This window comes from Gasterosteus aculeatus, chromosome 5 (assembly GCF_964276395.1).
Source record: "Gasterosteus aculeatus chromosome 5, fGasAcu3.hap1.1, whole genome shotgun sequence".
In the NCBI taxonomy this organism is placed as follows: domain Eukaryota; kingdom Metazoa; phylum Chordata; class Actinopteri; order Perciformes; family Gasterosteidae; genus Gasterosteus; species Gasterosteus aculeatus.
In genome coordinates, this window is record NC_135692.1 from 7,988,858 (window position 1) to 8,003,923 (window position 15,066).

At 44.3% G+C, this 15,066-nt stretch overlaps 3 protein-coding genes and 1 long non-coding RNA gene across 6 annotated transcripts in view; 3 read left to right on the top strand and 1 right to left on the bottom strand.

Moving 5' to 3' along the window:
* Window positions 1-2,948, bottom strand: part of LOC144407964 (uncharacterized) — a 13,410-nt gene extending 10,462 nt beyond the window's left edge. Inside the window, exon 1 of one of the 2 annotated variants that reach the window (XR_013467697.1) lies at window positions 2,807-2,935. This is a non-coding gene — a long non-coding RNA (uncharacterized LOC144407964). Of the gene's footprint in view, window positions 1-2,806 lie in introns of both variants that reach the window. The other variant, XR_013467696.1, reaches the window with a different exon arrangement.
* Window positions 145-2,627, top strand: hoxb5b (homeobox B5b). Its single transcript, XM_040176912.2, has 2 exons — window positions 145-1,122; window positions 1,599-2,627. The coding sequence occupies exons 1-2, from the start codon at window positions 498-500 to the stop codon at window positions 1,844-1,846; spliced, it is 873 nt and encodes a 290-aa protein (XP_040032846.2). The 5' UTR covers window positions 145-497; the 3' UTR covers window positions 1,847-2,627.
* Window positions 2,949-6,031: 3,083 nt separating the features above from the next.
* Window positions 6,032-11,766, top strand: LOC120819470 (homeobox protein Hox-A3). Of its 2 annotated transcripts, none has more exons than XM_078102977.1 (3): window positions 6,032-6,162; window positions 9,838-10,162; window positions 10,947-11,766. In XM_078102977.1, exons 2-3 carry the CDS (start codon window positions 9,940-9,942, stop codon window positions 11,513-11,515), a joined length of 792 nt encoding a protein of 263 aa, XP_077959103.1. In that variant the 5' UTR covers window positions 6,032-6,162; window positions 9,838-9,939; the 3' UTR covers window positions 11,516-11,766. The 2 variants fall into 2 exon arrangements, with proteins under 2 accessions (XP_077959103.1, XP_040032855.2); XM_040176921.2 differs by lacking the exon at window positions 6,032-6,162 and adding an exon at window positions 8,594-8,811.
* A 946-nt stretch (window positions 11,767-12,712) lies between these two features.
* hoxb1b (homeobox B1b) lies at window positions 12,713-14,423 on the top strand. Its single transcript, XM_040176913.2, has 2 exons — window positions 12,713-13,386; window positions 13,648-14,423. Exons 1-2 carry the CDS (start codon window positions 12,825-12,827, stop codon window positions 13,950-13,952), a joined length of 867 nt encoding a protein of 288 aa, XP_040032847.1. The 5' UTR covers window positions 12,713-12,824; the 3' UTR covers window positions 13,953-14,423.
* Window positions 14,424-15,066: the final 643 nt, after the last annotated feature.

Consider the following 15,066-nt stretch of genomic DNA (forward strand, 5'->3'; position numbering starts at 1 on the left):
AAAATAATTCCACGTTGACACTCCACGCGTTAAGCTGCCAGCAGCGCGGATGATACGTCTCTGTTATGCGTTACCTGAGCCTTTTGTGGCCTGTATCGTCAGCGCGTTACGGAAAATGATGGATGGCTCCGCGGGCCGCTGGCGGCGCGTCCCCGCTGAAGCGATACCGCCTCTGTCCAGAAGATGGCGCTCTCTGTCCGCTCGGGCTCTCGGGAGCGCAGCGGGGAGGCACCATTGACTGGAGCCTAACGACCATTATTTCGTCATCATTTGTAACCACGGAGCATGAATTACCTCTTGAAGTCATCAGTGAGGATTTACGACTGGTCAACAAAGGCACGTGATTCTCGAACGCTCTCCCATATTTGGCCGCATACCTGGCAAAGTACAGTAGGGGCTTCATTGCTTATAATTCATGATTGCGTCCATAAATCGTGCAAGCACACAGGATTATAGCGACAAAGATCTACAAATCGAGGCTTTAAAAATCCAAGCAAATGAGCTCTTACTTTGTAAACTCGTTCTCGGGGCGCTATCCAAATGGCTCCGACTATCAGTTACTAAATTATGGGACTAACGGCGCTGTGAGCGGCTCCTTCAGAGACCCTGGCACCATGCACTCCGGGTCTTTCGGCTACAACTACAATGGCATGGACCTAACCGTGAACCGCGCCAACAACGGCGGCCACTTCGGGGCCGTGAGGGAGGACGGCCGTGGATTCGCGCCGGACGCCCGGTACAGACAGACGCCCAACTGCTCCCTCGCGTCTCCAGACCCGGTGCCGCCGTCGTGCGCCACGGCCAGCCGCGAGCCGCTGGAACTAAAAAGCCCCTCTCCTCCCTGTGACCGGAGCTCGACCGCGAGCGGCAACAATCTCAACAAAAACAACAACAACAACAACGGCGGCGGAAGCGCGCTTTTCACGGAGATAGAGGACCCCTCCGTCAACTCCGAGACCGAGGAGGGCGCACACGGCAGCGGCGGCTCCGGCTCGGCCACCCGGGCGCAGCAGCAGCAGCAGCACCACCAGGATCCAAACGCCACCTCCTCTACCCCCTCATCGAATGATTGCCAGTCGCCACAAATATTCCCCTGGATGCGGAAACTGCACATAAGCCATGGTATATTCACACCTCTAATAATATTTAGTTTGGACGGATGTCACGCTGGACGGCGTGTCATAAATCTGCCAGAGTGTTTGCATGAGTGAGCATCTCGGTGTGTATGGAGACGATAGGTGGTGGTGGGGGTGGGGGGGTAACAAAAAGGGTCAGTATTTGTGGAGGTGGGCTCGGCTGGTTGTGTTATGTTTTTTCGGGGTTATGTGCCGGCTGGGGTTTTTTTTTTTTGTCTGCGGGAGTTGGAGCTGAGAGAGAACCGTGTGAGTGCTTGTTTTGTGTCGCATGCCTTCTCCTCGTGTTGTGACCCCTCCAGTGTGTGTGTGTGTGCGTGTGCGTGTGCGTGTGCGTGTGCGTGCAGCTAAACATTTACAGAAAAGCGTTGCAGTGCAAACCTCTTTTCTTCGTTGTTGTTGTTGTTGTTGTTGTTCAGTGCGGTTGCTAATTTGGATTTTTCTGTGAACAATTGATTGTTGTAGATATGACTGGACCGGATGGGAAAAGGGCCCGAACCGCGTACACCCGGTACCAGACGCTAGAGCTGGAGAAAGAGTTTCACTTCAATAGGTACCTGACCAGGCGGCGGAGGATAGAGATAGCACACGCCCTGTGTCTCTCCGAAAGACAGATCAAAATCTGGTTTCAGAACCGCAGGATGAAGTGGAAGAAGGACAATAAGCTGAAAAGCATGAGTCTGGTGACAGGAGGCAGCGCCTTCCATAACTGAATAATAACTTTTTTTTTCTTGGTGGGGGAAGGGGAGGATGCGCGGTGGGGGGGAGAGTAAAACAAATAACACTATTTAAAAAAAATGACAAAAAAAGAAAGAATCCACGAGTTCCGTAAAGCTATAAAGCGCAGCACCTTTCAGCATGCTATTGTGGTAGAAAAAGAAGTATTCTGTGGTCTTAAAATGACATTTTTAGTTCCCTGTTGTTGTGCTATGATTGCTTAGATGTCATATTTGTAAAACACGATGTAAATATTATCGGGGGTAGTAATTGTCCATGCGTATTGCTCTCTCTCTCGCTCTCCCTTTCTCTCTCTCTCTCTCTTCCTATCTTGAAGGTGTTTCAACTTGAGCTCTTTATTGTGACTTCTTTCACGGTCTATCGGGAGTAAATTCATTGTACAGTTAAAAAACAAACAAAAAAACAACAAGTTTCCAAACCATATGCTGCTCTTCATTGAATGTACACCGAATGTATCCCGGGGCAATTCATAGCGCTTTAGTGTCCGAATTACTGCTATTCTTGTGGCCACATCCATCCAAGTCCAAAAGCAAGTGTAGCTTTAGGGTATTTCGTGCAACTGTTATTATTACTATTATTATTGTTTAGAATAATTATGAGCAATGCAAATGTATTCAAACCTGTCAATGTGATGACTTTTTAGTGCAGAGGGTTATTCTGTGGTTAGGCAGTGATGTGAGCTTTTTTCGCCAATAAGCTTTTTGTATTTGTAAGTGAACTCATAGCGCTTGAAAAAAAAATAAAAGTTTCTCTCAATTGCTTTGAACGTGTCTCAACTGTAAAACAAACAGGAACACATATCAGTTTCTACGTTTGGTTCACATTTCAATACGCACCAATGATTAACTTCACACTTATAAAAGGGTCAGGTGAAAAACGCAGATTTTTTTTTGCAGACAAAGTGACAGAGAAAAAGAAAACTTTTTCAAACTTACCTTCTCCTGCAGCGAGACGCGTGTGCGCCATATTGGTGATAAAATCCCCCCTGAAACTAAAAAAAGAGTGTCTTTAGCTTACAGGTATATAGGCCGGACTGAAGTTGGTCAAGAGATCCCCCTTACCAAAGATTGTATAGACCTATATTACTTACAGACTGAGAAAAGTCACGTGAGGTCCATAAAGTTGGTTTTATGGTTTTGGGGAGTAGACAATGTACTATATAATTCACAACCGTGAATGAAAGTGACGGCTTAACTGCATGGATGGGACTGGACGGGGGAAAGAGCTGATGTCCACTTATATTTAGTTAGTTTAAGCTTCCGAGAGAACTTGGAGGTAATAAAATGTTTCTGTTAAAAATAAAACATATTGTGGGTGCACAAATGTTCTTTGAAAAAAATGTTTTTTTGGTGGTTCCAATTTTATATTTTATTTTTAATAATACGTTTAGACTCCTAAAATGTAAAAAAGACAGATTATGTTCAAAATTTCTGCCCACAGAAAACTAAAATTATTTGACACTTTAAATGTCTTGAAATTGAATTCCCAAACTTTTCCTGTTCGGAGAAAAAAAAAATTCTAAGGCCCCGTTTTCTGCTCAGCAACTTTCTCGTGTCCAAGAAAGAAAAAAAACAACAAAAGTGCTTTCATTTACAAGAATGTCTTGCTGAAAAACCAAAACGATTCTCATTATTCGCCTTCAAAACTAACTGGAGGATTTTTGTGCAGCTGTCAATAGACGAACTTGAGCGGAGTGATTTATCCCGATGTGCCGAGTCACCGAGCGGCCAAAGGTGAAGTCTCGGACAACCCCGAGCCGGACGGCAGGCTGCACTGATTAAACATTGTGAAATCTCCGGGCTACATGTGGCCTTATATGCACGTGTCTAATAAAACACAATGATATTATCTACACTAACTAAATGCAATCTTTAAAAAAATCTTTTCAAACTAATTTCAGGTAAAAGAAGAAGAAGAGGAAAAAAAGATAAAGTTAAAACCAGTTGTGGGCTATATGGGTCCCAGACATTTTCCACATATTCATAACTATTAAGTGGCAATTTAACCAGCGTAATGAGTATTGCATATTGATAGGGGTAATCTGTACCCGGATCTCATGCATAATTCATGTCGGCGGGGATCATCGGTGGGTCAGCAGACGATCTGAGCCGCAGATGCGTCAGGATGAGGAAGCGCTGCTGCGGACAGACTTTGCACTGTCACGATCGAGACAGAGAGAAAACACATCTCAGGGTTTTTGCACATGAGATGACAATACCGTGTTCTTATTTCTGTGTTCAGTATTTATAAATCTCTGGTTGGTGGCTGCAGTGGCGTGAACATCACTTGTTTTTTAATTTTCTTTTGTCTGCTCTGCAACACGATTCCTTTAATGGCTTTAAAGTGCGCAGAGAAAGTAGGGCGAGATGTACAGTGAACAAAAAGGCCACCGTAACCCCATTTTAACTACATATTTGTTATTATTGTGACATACTAAAGCTACAAATCTGCGTATTTTAGAATTGTATAGATCAAATTAGTTAACGTCAACTACTGTTTTAAATCCACCACGTCAAACGTTGTACCACGATGATGAAAAACATGAAACAAATGTCAACCTTTTATTTCCTTTTTTGTCCGGCCAGTTATGGTGTCACATCTGGAGGGACGCGTGCGTGTGTGTGTGTGTGTGAGTGTGTGCAGATGCGGTGCAGCGGTCCCGCCAGCAGAGGGCGCCTCAGACCGACCCGGGCTGATGATGGATGGCTTGTCCTCTCCTTCCCTTTGGCTCCAGGTCTGACTCACACGCAGCTTCCAGAGAGAAACCAGCGTCTCTCTGAGCGCGTTTATTGGTTCTCTCTGACAGGTTTGTTCGGGCTGAGTGGGAGGAATAAACCTTTTAATGCCGGACACTTCAAGCTGACAGTGAACTGAAGTTGTTGAGGAACGCAGCTGCGGTGTGTTTGCTGAGCTGTGATTTGGAGCCAGTTGTATCGAAGTGTTTCCATTAGTTTTAGATTTTTAACACGAGAACAACGACACAGATCAAAATATATTCAAGTTTGAGTAAGCCAATGGTTTTTTACAGTGTTGTTTGACACATCTTCCTCCTGAGCTTCTCTTTGTTTGATTGTTTTGGATCGTGACGGCCAAAGAGGGAAACCTATTCAATATTTCACATGAAAAGCATGAAGACATAATAGAGATTTGGAAAAAAATGCTAGCAAAATAAAGCTAATCTGGTTCAGAACTTACTTTTTCTTCTCTGCTCTGACCTCATGACCCCTCCGATTTATCTGGTGACCCGTTGGAGGGGCTCGACCCTTAGGTTGGGAGTCACTAGCCTTAGATGAAGCTTCACCTGAGTATTGAAACCACCACATTAATGTCTCCCACATACATCTTTCTGCAGAGTACCCTGACTTTTAAATACATGCAGCTTTATTTCTTCAACCGGGACTGGGACTTATATAAATAAACAGGTATGTGAACTCCTGCTGACAGATCAGATGACAACTATTTCAGTTCTACTTTCCAAAATTCACTGAATTAATGTTGAATAAATCATCAACTAATGCTTTATATTGTCACTAACACGTTTGGGGTTGGAAGGTTACAACTTCAGATTTGGTGAATACAACCTGTTTATTAACAATTTATTAACATTAAGGATGGCTTCATAAGTAGTAAAGCATAGTATCTGTAAATGGATTACCAACATGTTCACTCATACACAGTACATTGCTAGCAAATAGATATAAGATATAAGAGGGGTTATTAGAAAAAACATCTGCTTTAAAAAGTAAAAGCCCTGCATTCCTTAACATGTGTTATACAACATATTGTTTCGGATGCTTCACGCTCGGCCGACCGGTTGTCATCTGTAAACCCTGAAGATCAGAACTTGTGTACATGCAGCAGCAGCAGCTATACATTCATGTCTTGGGGAGTAATGAGGTGATGCTACTTTGTTTTTCAAAGACGAGGAATACTCTCTGCGTGTCTGTCAATGTGTATTACGGCAAATAATGCAACATGTTGGATGTCTTCAGGGCTGCTAATGTGTGTTTAAAAGGTTGTTTCTCTCCGATAGGATGCACGGAGGCTTCCCGCACAGAGCTGCAGGCCCCTCACGCTCTCCCCTCGCTTTCAGCTGCAGAAAATGACATCTGTGGAAGTTGGAGCGGTGCGTTCAATGAGGGTCTTTGTTCCTCGCGTCATTTGTCTTCTTTTCACTGCCTGTGAGTTTGAGGAGGAGTTTTAGTTTGAGGGAAATGTGAGGAGAACCTCAACAAACAGCTCCAGCAGACCGGACGCAGGGCTGATGAGAAGATGAAGCCGAAAGCAAAAAGTGAGTTCACTGAATGAACATAATGTTTATGTAACTGCGTTGACAATAGAAGTGATTCATTATTCATTAATAACAATAGGCTGATGTGTTACAGCATTAAAGCATTTATTAAATATGTATAAATGGCTTCTGAATGCTAAAGTCAGTCAGGTGTTGAGGGAATAATCATGTTGTCATCATTCTTTAGAAACAATTAATAAATTGTTTATGGCGAGATGTGGCTGCAGACACAATAACAGTTTTAGGTGTTTATTAACAGCTAATATTACTTAAAACTGTGCTTTACAATACTATGAATAATTATGTTTATTCACCGGCTTTAGGACAAATTCATTAATAAACATCGGTATATTACCAATTGTTGCAAAGCATTTAGTAAATGTTTATTTGTATATGAATGCTAAATAACATCAAATGTTTAGAGGCCTGACCAGGTGATTTATAGCTCCTGTTGAAGAAAAAGAAGAAGCATAAGAACTTTATATTAATTCCCTTCAAACAGGTGCTTTTCAAACTAAAAACTGTATTTAATTATATGCATTTCTTTGTTGCCTGCCGGCTGTGGAAAGTTAATTTGACTGTAATGAAGAAATTCAGAGCTATCAATCCTCTCCTTGTAGACACGAGGTTCCTGCTGCTAATTGACAAGAGAGGTTTGTCAGCATGCAGTCTGACTGGATGGGTGGTGCAGGTGGTGGGGGTGGAGAAGAGGGTGGGGGTACGCATGTCCATCATGGACCAGACACGCAGCCTGAAGAGTGTGGAGCTCCGTGGTGATGAAGACGGGACGTTAAGCTCAGGGATTGTTGTCACATCTGAATAACAACCACGGGGATCAAACGTGAACTTACGTCTGTCTACTGTACGCAGACTCATCATTTCATCTTCCTCCTCCTCCTCCTCCTCCTCCTCCTCCTTTCCGCGGCCGCCTCCTTTACCACAGGACCATTTAGGCTTTTTTCAGACAGCACACTTATTGCTCTTTTCCTTTGTATTGTTATGGCCCTTTTTATAGCACAGTATTGGCTTTTAGAGATATTTATGGCACGCAGACACAGAGGTGGAAGAGATGTTCAGATTTGCTATAGTACAAAAGTCTAAAAGTACTACCTATATCAAAATGATACAGAACGTTATATTCAAATTTTTTAGGACAAAAAATATAACTGAATGTTTACATGTTTACCCAACATTGAAATACTCTTTACTATTAATGTTCTGCATCATGCCATAGTATGATGTATACTACCAATGCAACTAAAGTAAACAGTTTACACGGGGCATATTTATTGATATGATTGGAAAGGACATAATATTAGATCCACTCTCTTTATAACACAAGCTTCCCAGATGGATGACAAAAAGGAAATTCCCAAATCTTTTATTCCCTTCTCATGGCCTTGATCAGCAGCACAAAGTTACACACAACTTACGTACAGGAAATGGACCATTTAAGAGCTATTTTATTGGCCCGCGTTGTTTCACCCGCGATTGGCCACCGCACAGACTCGCTTTTTAAGACATTTTACCCATCTGCCCTTAAAATAAGTCTCAATAATGAACAACAACGCGATCTCTCGCGCTGCAGTCGTGGAAGCAGAAGCTCGCGTGAAAGCTGTTACCGTTTCGGCTCAGAGATCAAAGATGCTTCATTTGCATTAATTAACGATACTCGGTTAAATATTACCTTTCACAACCAATCAAGGCGATCGAGGGGAAAAAAACACGCAAACGGGACTTCAAAGCGCCGCCGATCGATGCCGCGCAGCAGCCTGATGGTGCGCGTGAAACCGAACCGAGGCCTCATCACCAAACTTCTGCTGACCGCTGCCCCCCAGCCCCCCCCCCCCCCCCCCTCCCCATTAGATATCTGAAACGATTCACTCATCTCAGTTAGAAATACAGACAGAATCGAATCAGACGCATGCTGCACTATAAACACAACAACAACAACAAAGACAACAACAACTAGTGAAATTTGATGAAATTTCTTGAAAAGCGCCGCTGGTGTGTTAATATGACGAATGCAACTTCAAACTGTTTTTTTTTTTCGAGCTTATTTTAATGCGCGTCGTTGGGGGAGGGAGGCTCGTCTTAACGTCTCTTTAAATCCACTTAAAATGGGCTAAAATATTCGGCTTTCTCCTGAGTCTTTTCATGCTGCTCTAATTGTCATAAAGATAGAGCCATAAACATTAAGCCACATATACACACGCACACACACACACACACACACACACACACACACACACACACACACACACACACACACACACACACACACACACACACACACACACACACACACACACACACACACACACACAGGTCTATTTCCATATATGAAACTGAGCTTGCATGATCAGCAGAGAGGCTTTTTTTTTTCTTCCCACACACACACACAGGCGCGCGCGCACACACACACGTACACACACGCACAGGCTGACATTGTGCGCCATGCAGGGTGGTGTGAGCTGCAGAAACACTGTCCACTCTGCTTCACCCCGCTGGTACGCGAAGCCACATCACCATCTAAAGCGAGAGACGCTTCTTTCTCTGCAGGGATTTTATTCTAATCTGAGGAGGCGTTTTGGGTTTTTTTTAAAAATCAAAACGACAAAAAAAAACCAGAAAAAAGAGCCCAGGAAGGTGAGAGGAAGCCGGGGTGTGTGTGTTTGTTTGCGCGCGGATTGTTTCAGTGGATGGATGTGGGTTGCAGAAGGTAAGGCAGCCGCGGACTGGGTTATGTGTCTTGATGATTTACGAGCCTGACTCCAGCCGCGGTTCAACCAGAGTTCATAAAGCTGCATGCCTGCAGACTTTATTCTCTCTTCCTGCGTCTCTCTTCTCCCTTTAAAAAAAAGGCGGCTTAATAATTGTGTTTGGCCGGATTCAATTCAATTAAGATGTTGTTGTTTTTTCTTATTCTTTAAATTGCGTTTTAATTCAGGGAATAAGAGGGGGAAAATATCTGCAGCGCACAATGGAGTTCTGTTGTATTCTCTGTTTGATGGAGATTAATGAGATTTTTAGCAGATTGTGTTATAACATTTCATTTTTTCTCCCCCTTGAAAATATTGCAGACGGGAGCATCCATTAACTGACAAAAGGCTATTTATGAACAGTCCCGGGCTCTAATGTGGACCATTAATGTGATTTCAGTAAACACACAACAAAAAGACAATGTATTTACTTTTAGAATTATATTTAATGTATTTTCTATTCATGGGCCTATTTGTGTTATTGCAATTAGGGTTACTGTTTGTCATTTATCTTTCATTGCCATTGCTATTAATATCGTGTACCCTTTTTTTTTTTAAATACAAACAAAAGCCTTAAGAAATAACCTTGTTTCCCAGTCAGGTTTGTTCACTTTCGTTGCTTTATCACAACATTAAATAGACAACGAGCCTCTTCGGAGAGAAGCAGGTCAAGCAAGTATTTAATATTCGAAATAATTTAACAGAGATCCTTTTCTGTTTGCTGTTTTTTCTTTTCCTCCAGAGGGGTCATTTCCACCAAACTCCCATGTTCCCGTTAGCTGTCGGGCCATGGAGAGGCTCGCTATTCATGTCAGCGCACTATTGAGTTGATAAGATGGATCATGTGGTCTCCTCCCTCATTCCGTCTCTCTCTCTCTCTCTCTCTCTCTTTTTCTTTTCTGGATCCTCTCAGGCCAGAAGCTACAGAGCTTTCTGGAATCCCGCCATGTGACATTTGGCTTCCAGCGCTGCGTCAGAAGGTCAAAGGGGGCCCCGGTGCTCATTTGACGCAGAAATGCATCAACCCGGTGCGGCACACGACCCCCAGCAACGAGACCTCTTCTGCGCGGAGGCTCTGGAGGACGTCGGCGGGTTTGGTGGCGCAGCTTTGCGTCACCAAGTGGAGTTTCCGCGCAGGTCAAAGCAGCCAAACCCCAGGTTCCCTGCGAGCAAAAAGGTTTTCCCCTGGATGAAAGAGTCCAGACCCTCAAATGAGAGACAAGGCCCCAGAGCCGCAGGTCTGTATGACGTAATGAGGCCTTCGCACTCATGTCCACTTAATGAAGAAATGAGTTTCTCCTGTTCAGGTTCAAACCGTCGGGGGGCTTTTAATGAAGCTGCGTGAACTCATTGACTCTTCTTTAACGCCCTTTATATTTAGAAGTATAATGACATAAAATTAATAGAAGTTCAAAATCCTAAATTATTATTAACAAAACAATGAAAAAAACAAGCATTTAGACAATACGCATATAGTAAAAACTGAACAGAAATACTTTATTTATTTAACTTTATAATAGTAAAACACAAAAGCTTCTTTTCGTTTAACTATAATCCATATGTTTAAATCAAAATATATATATATATATTTTATGTACAATATGAACATTTGAATTCTTCATTCTGTCGATCCGCCCCTACTTACACAACTTATACCACTTTAGAAAACATAAGAAACAGATGAGTTCATGGACGCCATTTTTGAATGAGGTCATCACTCCTTCTCTTTCTAAATATAACCCTCACTCTTCGCGTGACAGTGGAATATTCGACCTCCAGAAGTAAACAACTCTGTGAGCTCTTGTTTTATTTTATTTTTCTTTATATCTCGCCATTTTGCTTCTCTATTGATTACGTTATTCATCAATGTAACCTTTATTTTTACAGAGAAAAGAAAACCTTTCCCCCACAGAGTCAATGGATAAAAGCGGAATCCGAGACTCAGCAGAGCTATTATTGTGATCATGCATTAAAACAAATCAAACCTTCCTGTCTTCCCCTAAAACGGCTCTGTCTCCACAGACTGCACCGTCAGCCAGAGGAGTCCTGGCGCGACCCCGGCCTCCAAGAGAACGCGCACCGCGTACACGAGCGCGCAACTGGTGGAGCTCGAGAAGGAGTTCCACTTCAGCCGCTACCTGTGCAAACAGCGGCGGGTGGAGATGGCCGGCCTGCTCAACCTCCACGAGAGGCAGATCAAGATCTGGTTCCAGAACCGGAGGATGAAGCAGAAGAAGGACGAGAGGGTGCAGGGCCCCAACACCACCACCACCACCACCTCGTCCTCCTCCCCCCCGTCCTCTCCCTCCGCCCCGGGCAGCCCCACCCTCTCGAGCCTGGGTTACGTCCATCTGGGAGGGGATTTCCAGCCGGCCTCCCCTCCGCCCAAGGCCCCACCACCGTACCCGGCAGAATACTGCAAATACCCCGCTGCAGGCTTCGGGCACGACCCGCAGTTTGTTAACGTGCTCTACGACACACACACCTCCACGCGCTCAACAGACCCGGATGTGGATCTCAGCGGGTCATATTTCCAGCAGAGCTGCACACAGGACAGAATCATGCAGGCTCCCAAACTGACTCATCTGTAGCGGGAACACTTGAATTCTCCGGACCTCCACAAAAAATACTTTTCCTTTAATATATAGAAGAAGCTTGGTCTTGATGCATGCGTTTTTATTAATAATTTATTGGAAGAATTCATCTGAATTTTAGTCTCAGGTCTTATCTATTTGTATTTATACACGTGTATTTGTTTTAATACACATTATTTGTGTTAACTTGTTTCAGAGACACGCTGTTTTTTCAGCTCCATAAATAAACGCAAATTGTTGAGATGTCACCAGACTCTCCTGTAGATAGCCTACTCCTCTACAACCAGTTTACAGAAAAATATGTAAAGCAGCTACATTTTTTTGAAAGAAATGGCAACGTTTCCTTCTTCTTTTTGTTAACGCTTAATTAGCACTTGGGGTCTGTAATATCACATTAACTCGTCAGACAGACTCCTTAAGGAATGAGTGTGGATGTGACAGTTTTATTTTGGCAGATTATATTATATTCTCCGTGTCGTTAAATAGAAGTGAACCTTATTTGGTTCTTCGGTGTGTCTTTTGTTCTTTTTATGGGCCAAGTGGGCCACACAAGCTGCCAATCTGTAAAAAGAGCGCATGATGGATCACCGAATCCAGCGCGCTGCTTCGGCCTCCGAGGCTGCGCGCAGGTTTAGTGCCGCCGAGGAACATTTACAGACACTTTTTAAATATCGTTATTTCCATCTCAAACTTAAAATTCACGTTTGTTCTAAATAAACCAACAAAATCTACATCTCTCATTAAAAACACTTAAAGAAAGATTACACTTTTCATTTTAATTGCGTGTTTCTTTAGTGGCATTGATCTTCCGTTAAATAACCAATCTAGTCTTTCTATGGGGACATTTGACATCTTCAAGACCCCCTATAAAATAACCCCCCTATTTTCCTTATATTTAAGGCCGTTGTTATCATAACACGCATATAATACTGAATCCATTTCACTATTAGAACGTTAGATCGTAATTATTTTCATTGCTGGACATTTGTAGCTCTCGTAACGCTGCGATCTGACACCGCGTCCCGATGTTTGTGTTCTTATCAGATGGATGAGTGAGTTTGATTGAAGCGTTTGTCATGTAAATGCGAGCCGTTTGATGGACGAGCCCGCAGACTTGACAGAGTGCTGCAGGTCCTTCGCCATTGGCGTTTAGCGGGTCACATGGTGTGTCAGGAAGGTGATATGAGAGTGGAAGGCAGTTTTACAGCTTTGACATACTACCTAGAAGGTTTAGGGCAAAGGGAGCACCGATTAATGACTCCTCGGTCTTGATCAGTTGCGAACAAACAAAAGGCCCGAGTCCAGGATGAACTCCTACTTAGACTACCCAGTGTGCAACCGGGGAGCCAACATTTTCGGTGCCAAGGCCGGATACCACAATTTGAACCATGGATACGTGTCGTCCAACTCGTGCGCAACAAGTGAGAGTTACGCACCGGACGGGCGCCTGGTCGCCGCCACTCCCGCGCCGCACCAGAACCCGAGTCTCCCTCTGCACCACCAGGCGCACGTCAACCTGGACCTGCAGTTTGCCATGCCGGGGAGCTCCATGTACGGGTCCGCGCTGGAGTACGGACATCACCAGTACGGCCTGGCGCCCGAGCAAGACCGGGCCTTCATTCACGCGCAGGTCTCCCCCGTCGGATCGAGCATGGCCCCCCCTTACACCGGGGACAGCTGTGGGCCCGGAGCCGCAACGAGCAGCCAGTATCTACACTTTGGGAACGCAGATCAGAGGCAGCAAGAATACCCAGAGAGTGTTTACACCAGGTTACCGCCCCACGGCAAGGAGAAGGACCTGGACCAAGTGGAGGACGCCTCCAAAACGTTCGACTGGATGAAAGTGAAGAGGAATCCACCTAAAACAGGTTGGTTCATCCTGAGAATTGAGCAGTATTCGGAGAACCCATGAGGCGCGTGACGCGCGGTGCGGCGTAAACCGCGTAAAAAGCACGTGTCACTTGGCGCATGATGACCAAATAATGCATCGGAAGAAAAATATATGTGGCGATTAATGTTGATATTCCTTCTCACATATCATTTTCATGCAACCGCCATCAGCTCCACGTCTGTCTGCTCGCTTTCTCGAGCACCCATTCATCCACCCACCCATTGATCTTTCCTCACAGCTGTCCTGTCGGAGTTTGGCATTGCCGGCCAGCACAACGTGATCCGCACCAACTTCACCACCAAGCAGCTGACCGAGCTGGAGAAGGAGTTCCACTTCAACAAGTACCTGACGCGGGGGAGGAGGGTGGAGGTCGCCGCCAGTCTGGAGCTCAACGAGACGCAGGTGAAGATCTGGTTTCAGAACCGCAGGATGAAGCAGAAGAAGCGCGAGAAGTCGGCCTGCGTGTCGGTCAAAGCCGCGGCACCTGCGGAGAAAGTTACCGGCACCGAGAGCTCTCCGAAGGGCGAAGACTGTGAACCGTGATGTGATTCTCCATTAAAACAAACAAACAAAAACAATACGACTGTGGGCCTGTGCAGCTTTCCAGTTCTCGACGGTATCAGTCGCACCTTGAAACACTGTGAAAAAATGCATGTGGACTTTGTGAGTATGTCTGTGCTCATAGTGCGAGGATTAATGCTGAATGGGATTCTATGAAACTTTACATCTTTACATCCGTTATTTGTAACCTTCTTTTCTTGCGTTTTGTGTTCGAGCACTGAAGTACTCAGTGTCATTGTTTGCACTATTTATTTACAAGGTATTTCCCAACAATCTTCTTTTAGCTCAATAAAGTTTATAAAACGAAAAGAAAGTGTTGAATTTGCTGTTTATGTAAGAAAATGTTTAGACTGTAAAAACAAGAAAAAAGCTCATTTGTCCAATCACACTTTTAATTTTAAGATACAGAATCTGTTTTTTAAATGAATGTAAATAATAAATTGTTCTAAATATGAATGTTTTTGAGTTGCAAACTTCTTCCATTAATGGTCTCGTCAATATCCCCTTGCATAATGTGACAAGAGGTGTCTTTCACAACACACAGGGTGGTTCCCAGTGACCTTTTCACCTTCAAATACCTCCAGGGGCTCTAAACATGACAACAAACTCCAGGGAGCCAGGTCTCCCCCTTGATTTGTTACCCAAATTCTGCTGTGACACATCTGACACAGCTTGCAATGACATCCTGCGTTTTACAATCCGAGAGAAACATTTTTAATCAAACCACCACATTTTTCCTGTTAAAATCTAAGGAACTGAGTTGACAATTTCCCATTTCAGCGCTCTCTGTGGCTGAGGATCAACGTTTGCCGGACCCCCCCCGTTTCATCTGATGGTGAAGGGGCAGCAGTTTCAATATTTGCACTGGGTGTTGGGTTTGCACACGCAGTTCCTGCCCCAGCAGCACTGGCCTGTTGCTCCCCTTTTCCCTAAAGCAACGGTTCACGCAGAGTTCAGGCTCAAATGAATGAAGAGTCAATCTGTCAAGACACCAGAGTGGCTCAGGAACTCGACTCTTGGGCCTCTCACGCTTGAGACTCCGGCAGGTATTTCTTTCACATTTAAACTGAGAGCTAAACGATGGGACCGCACGTGA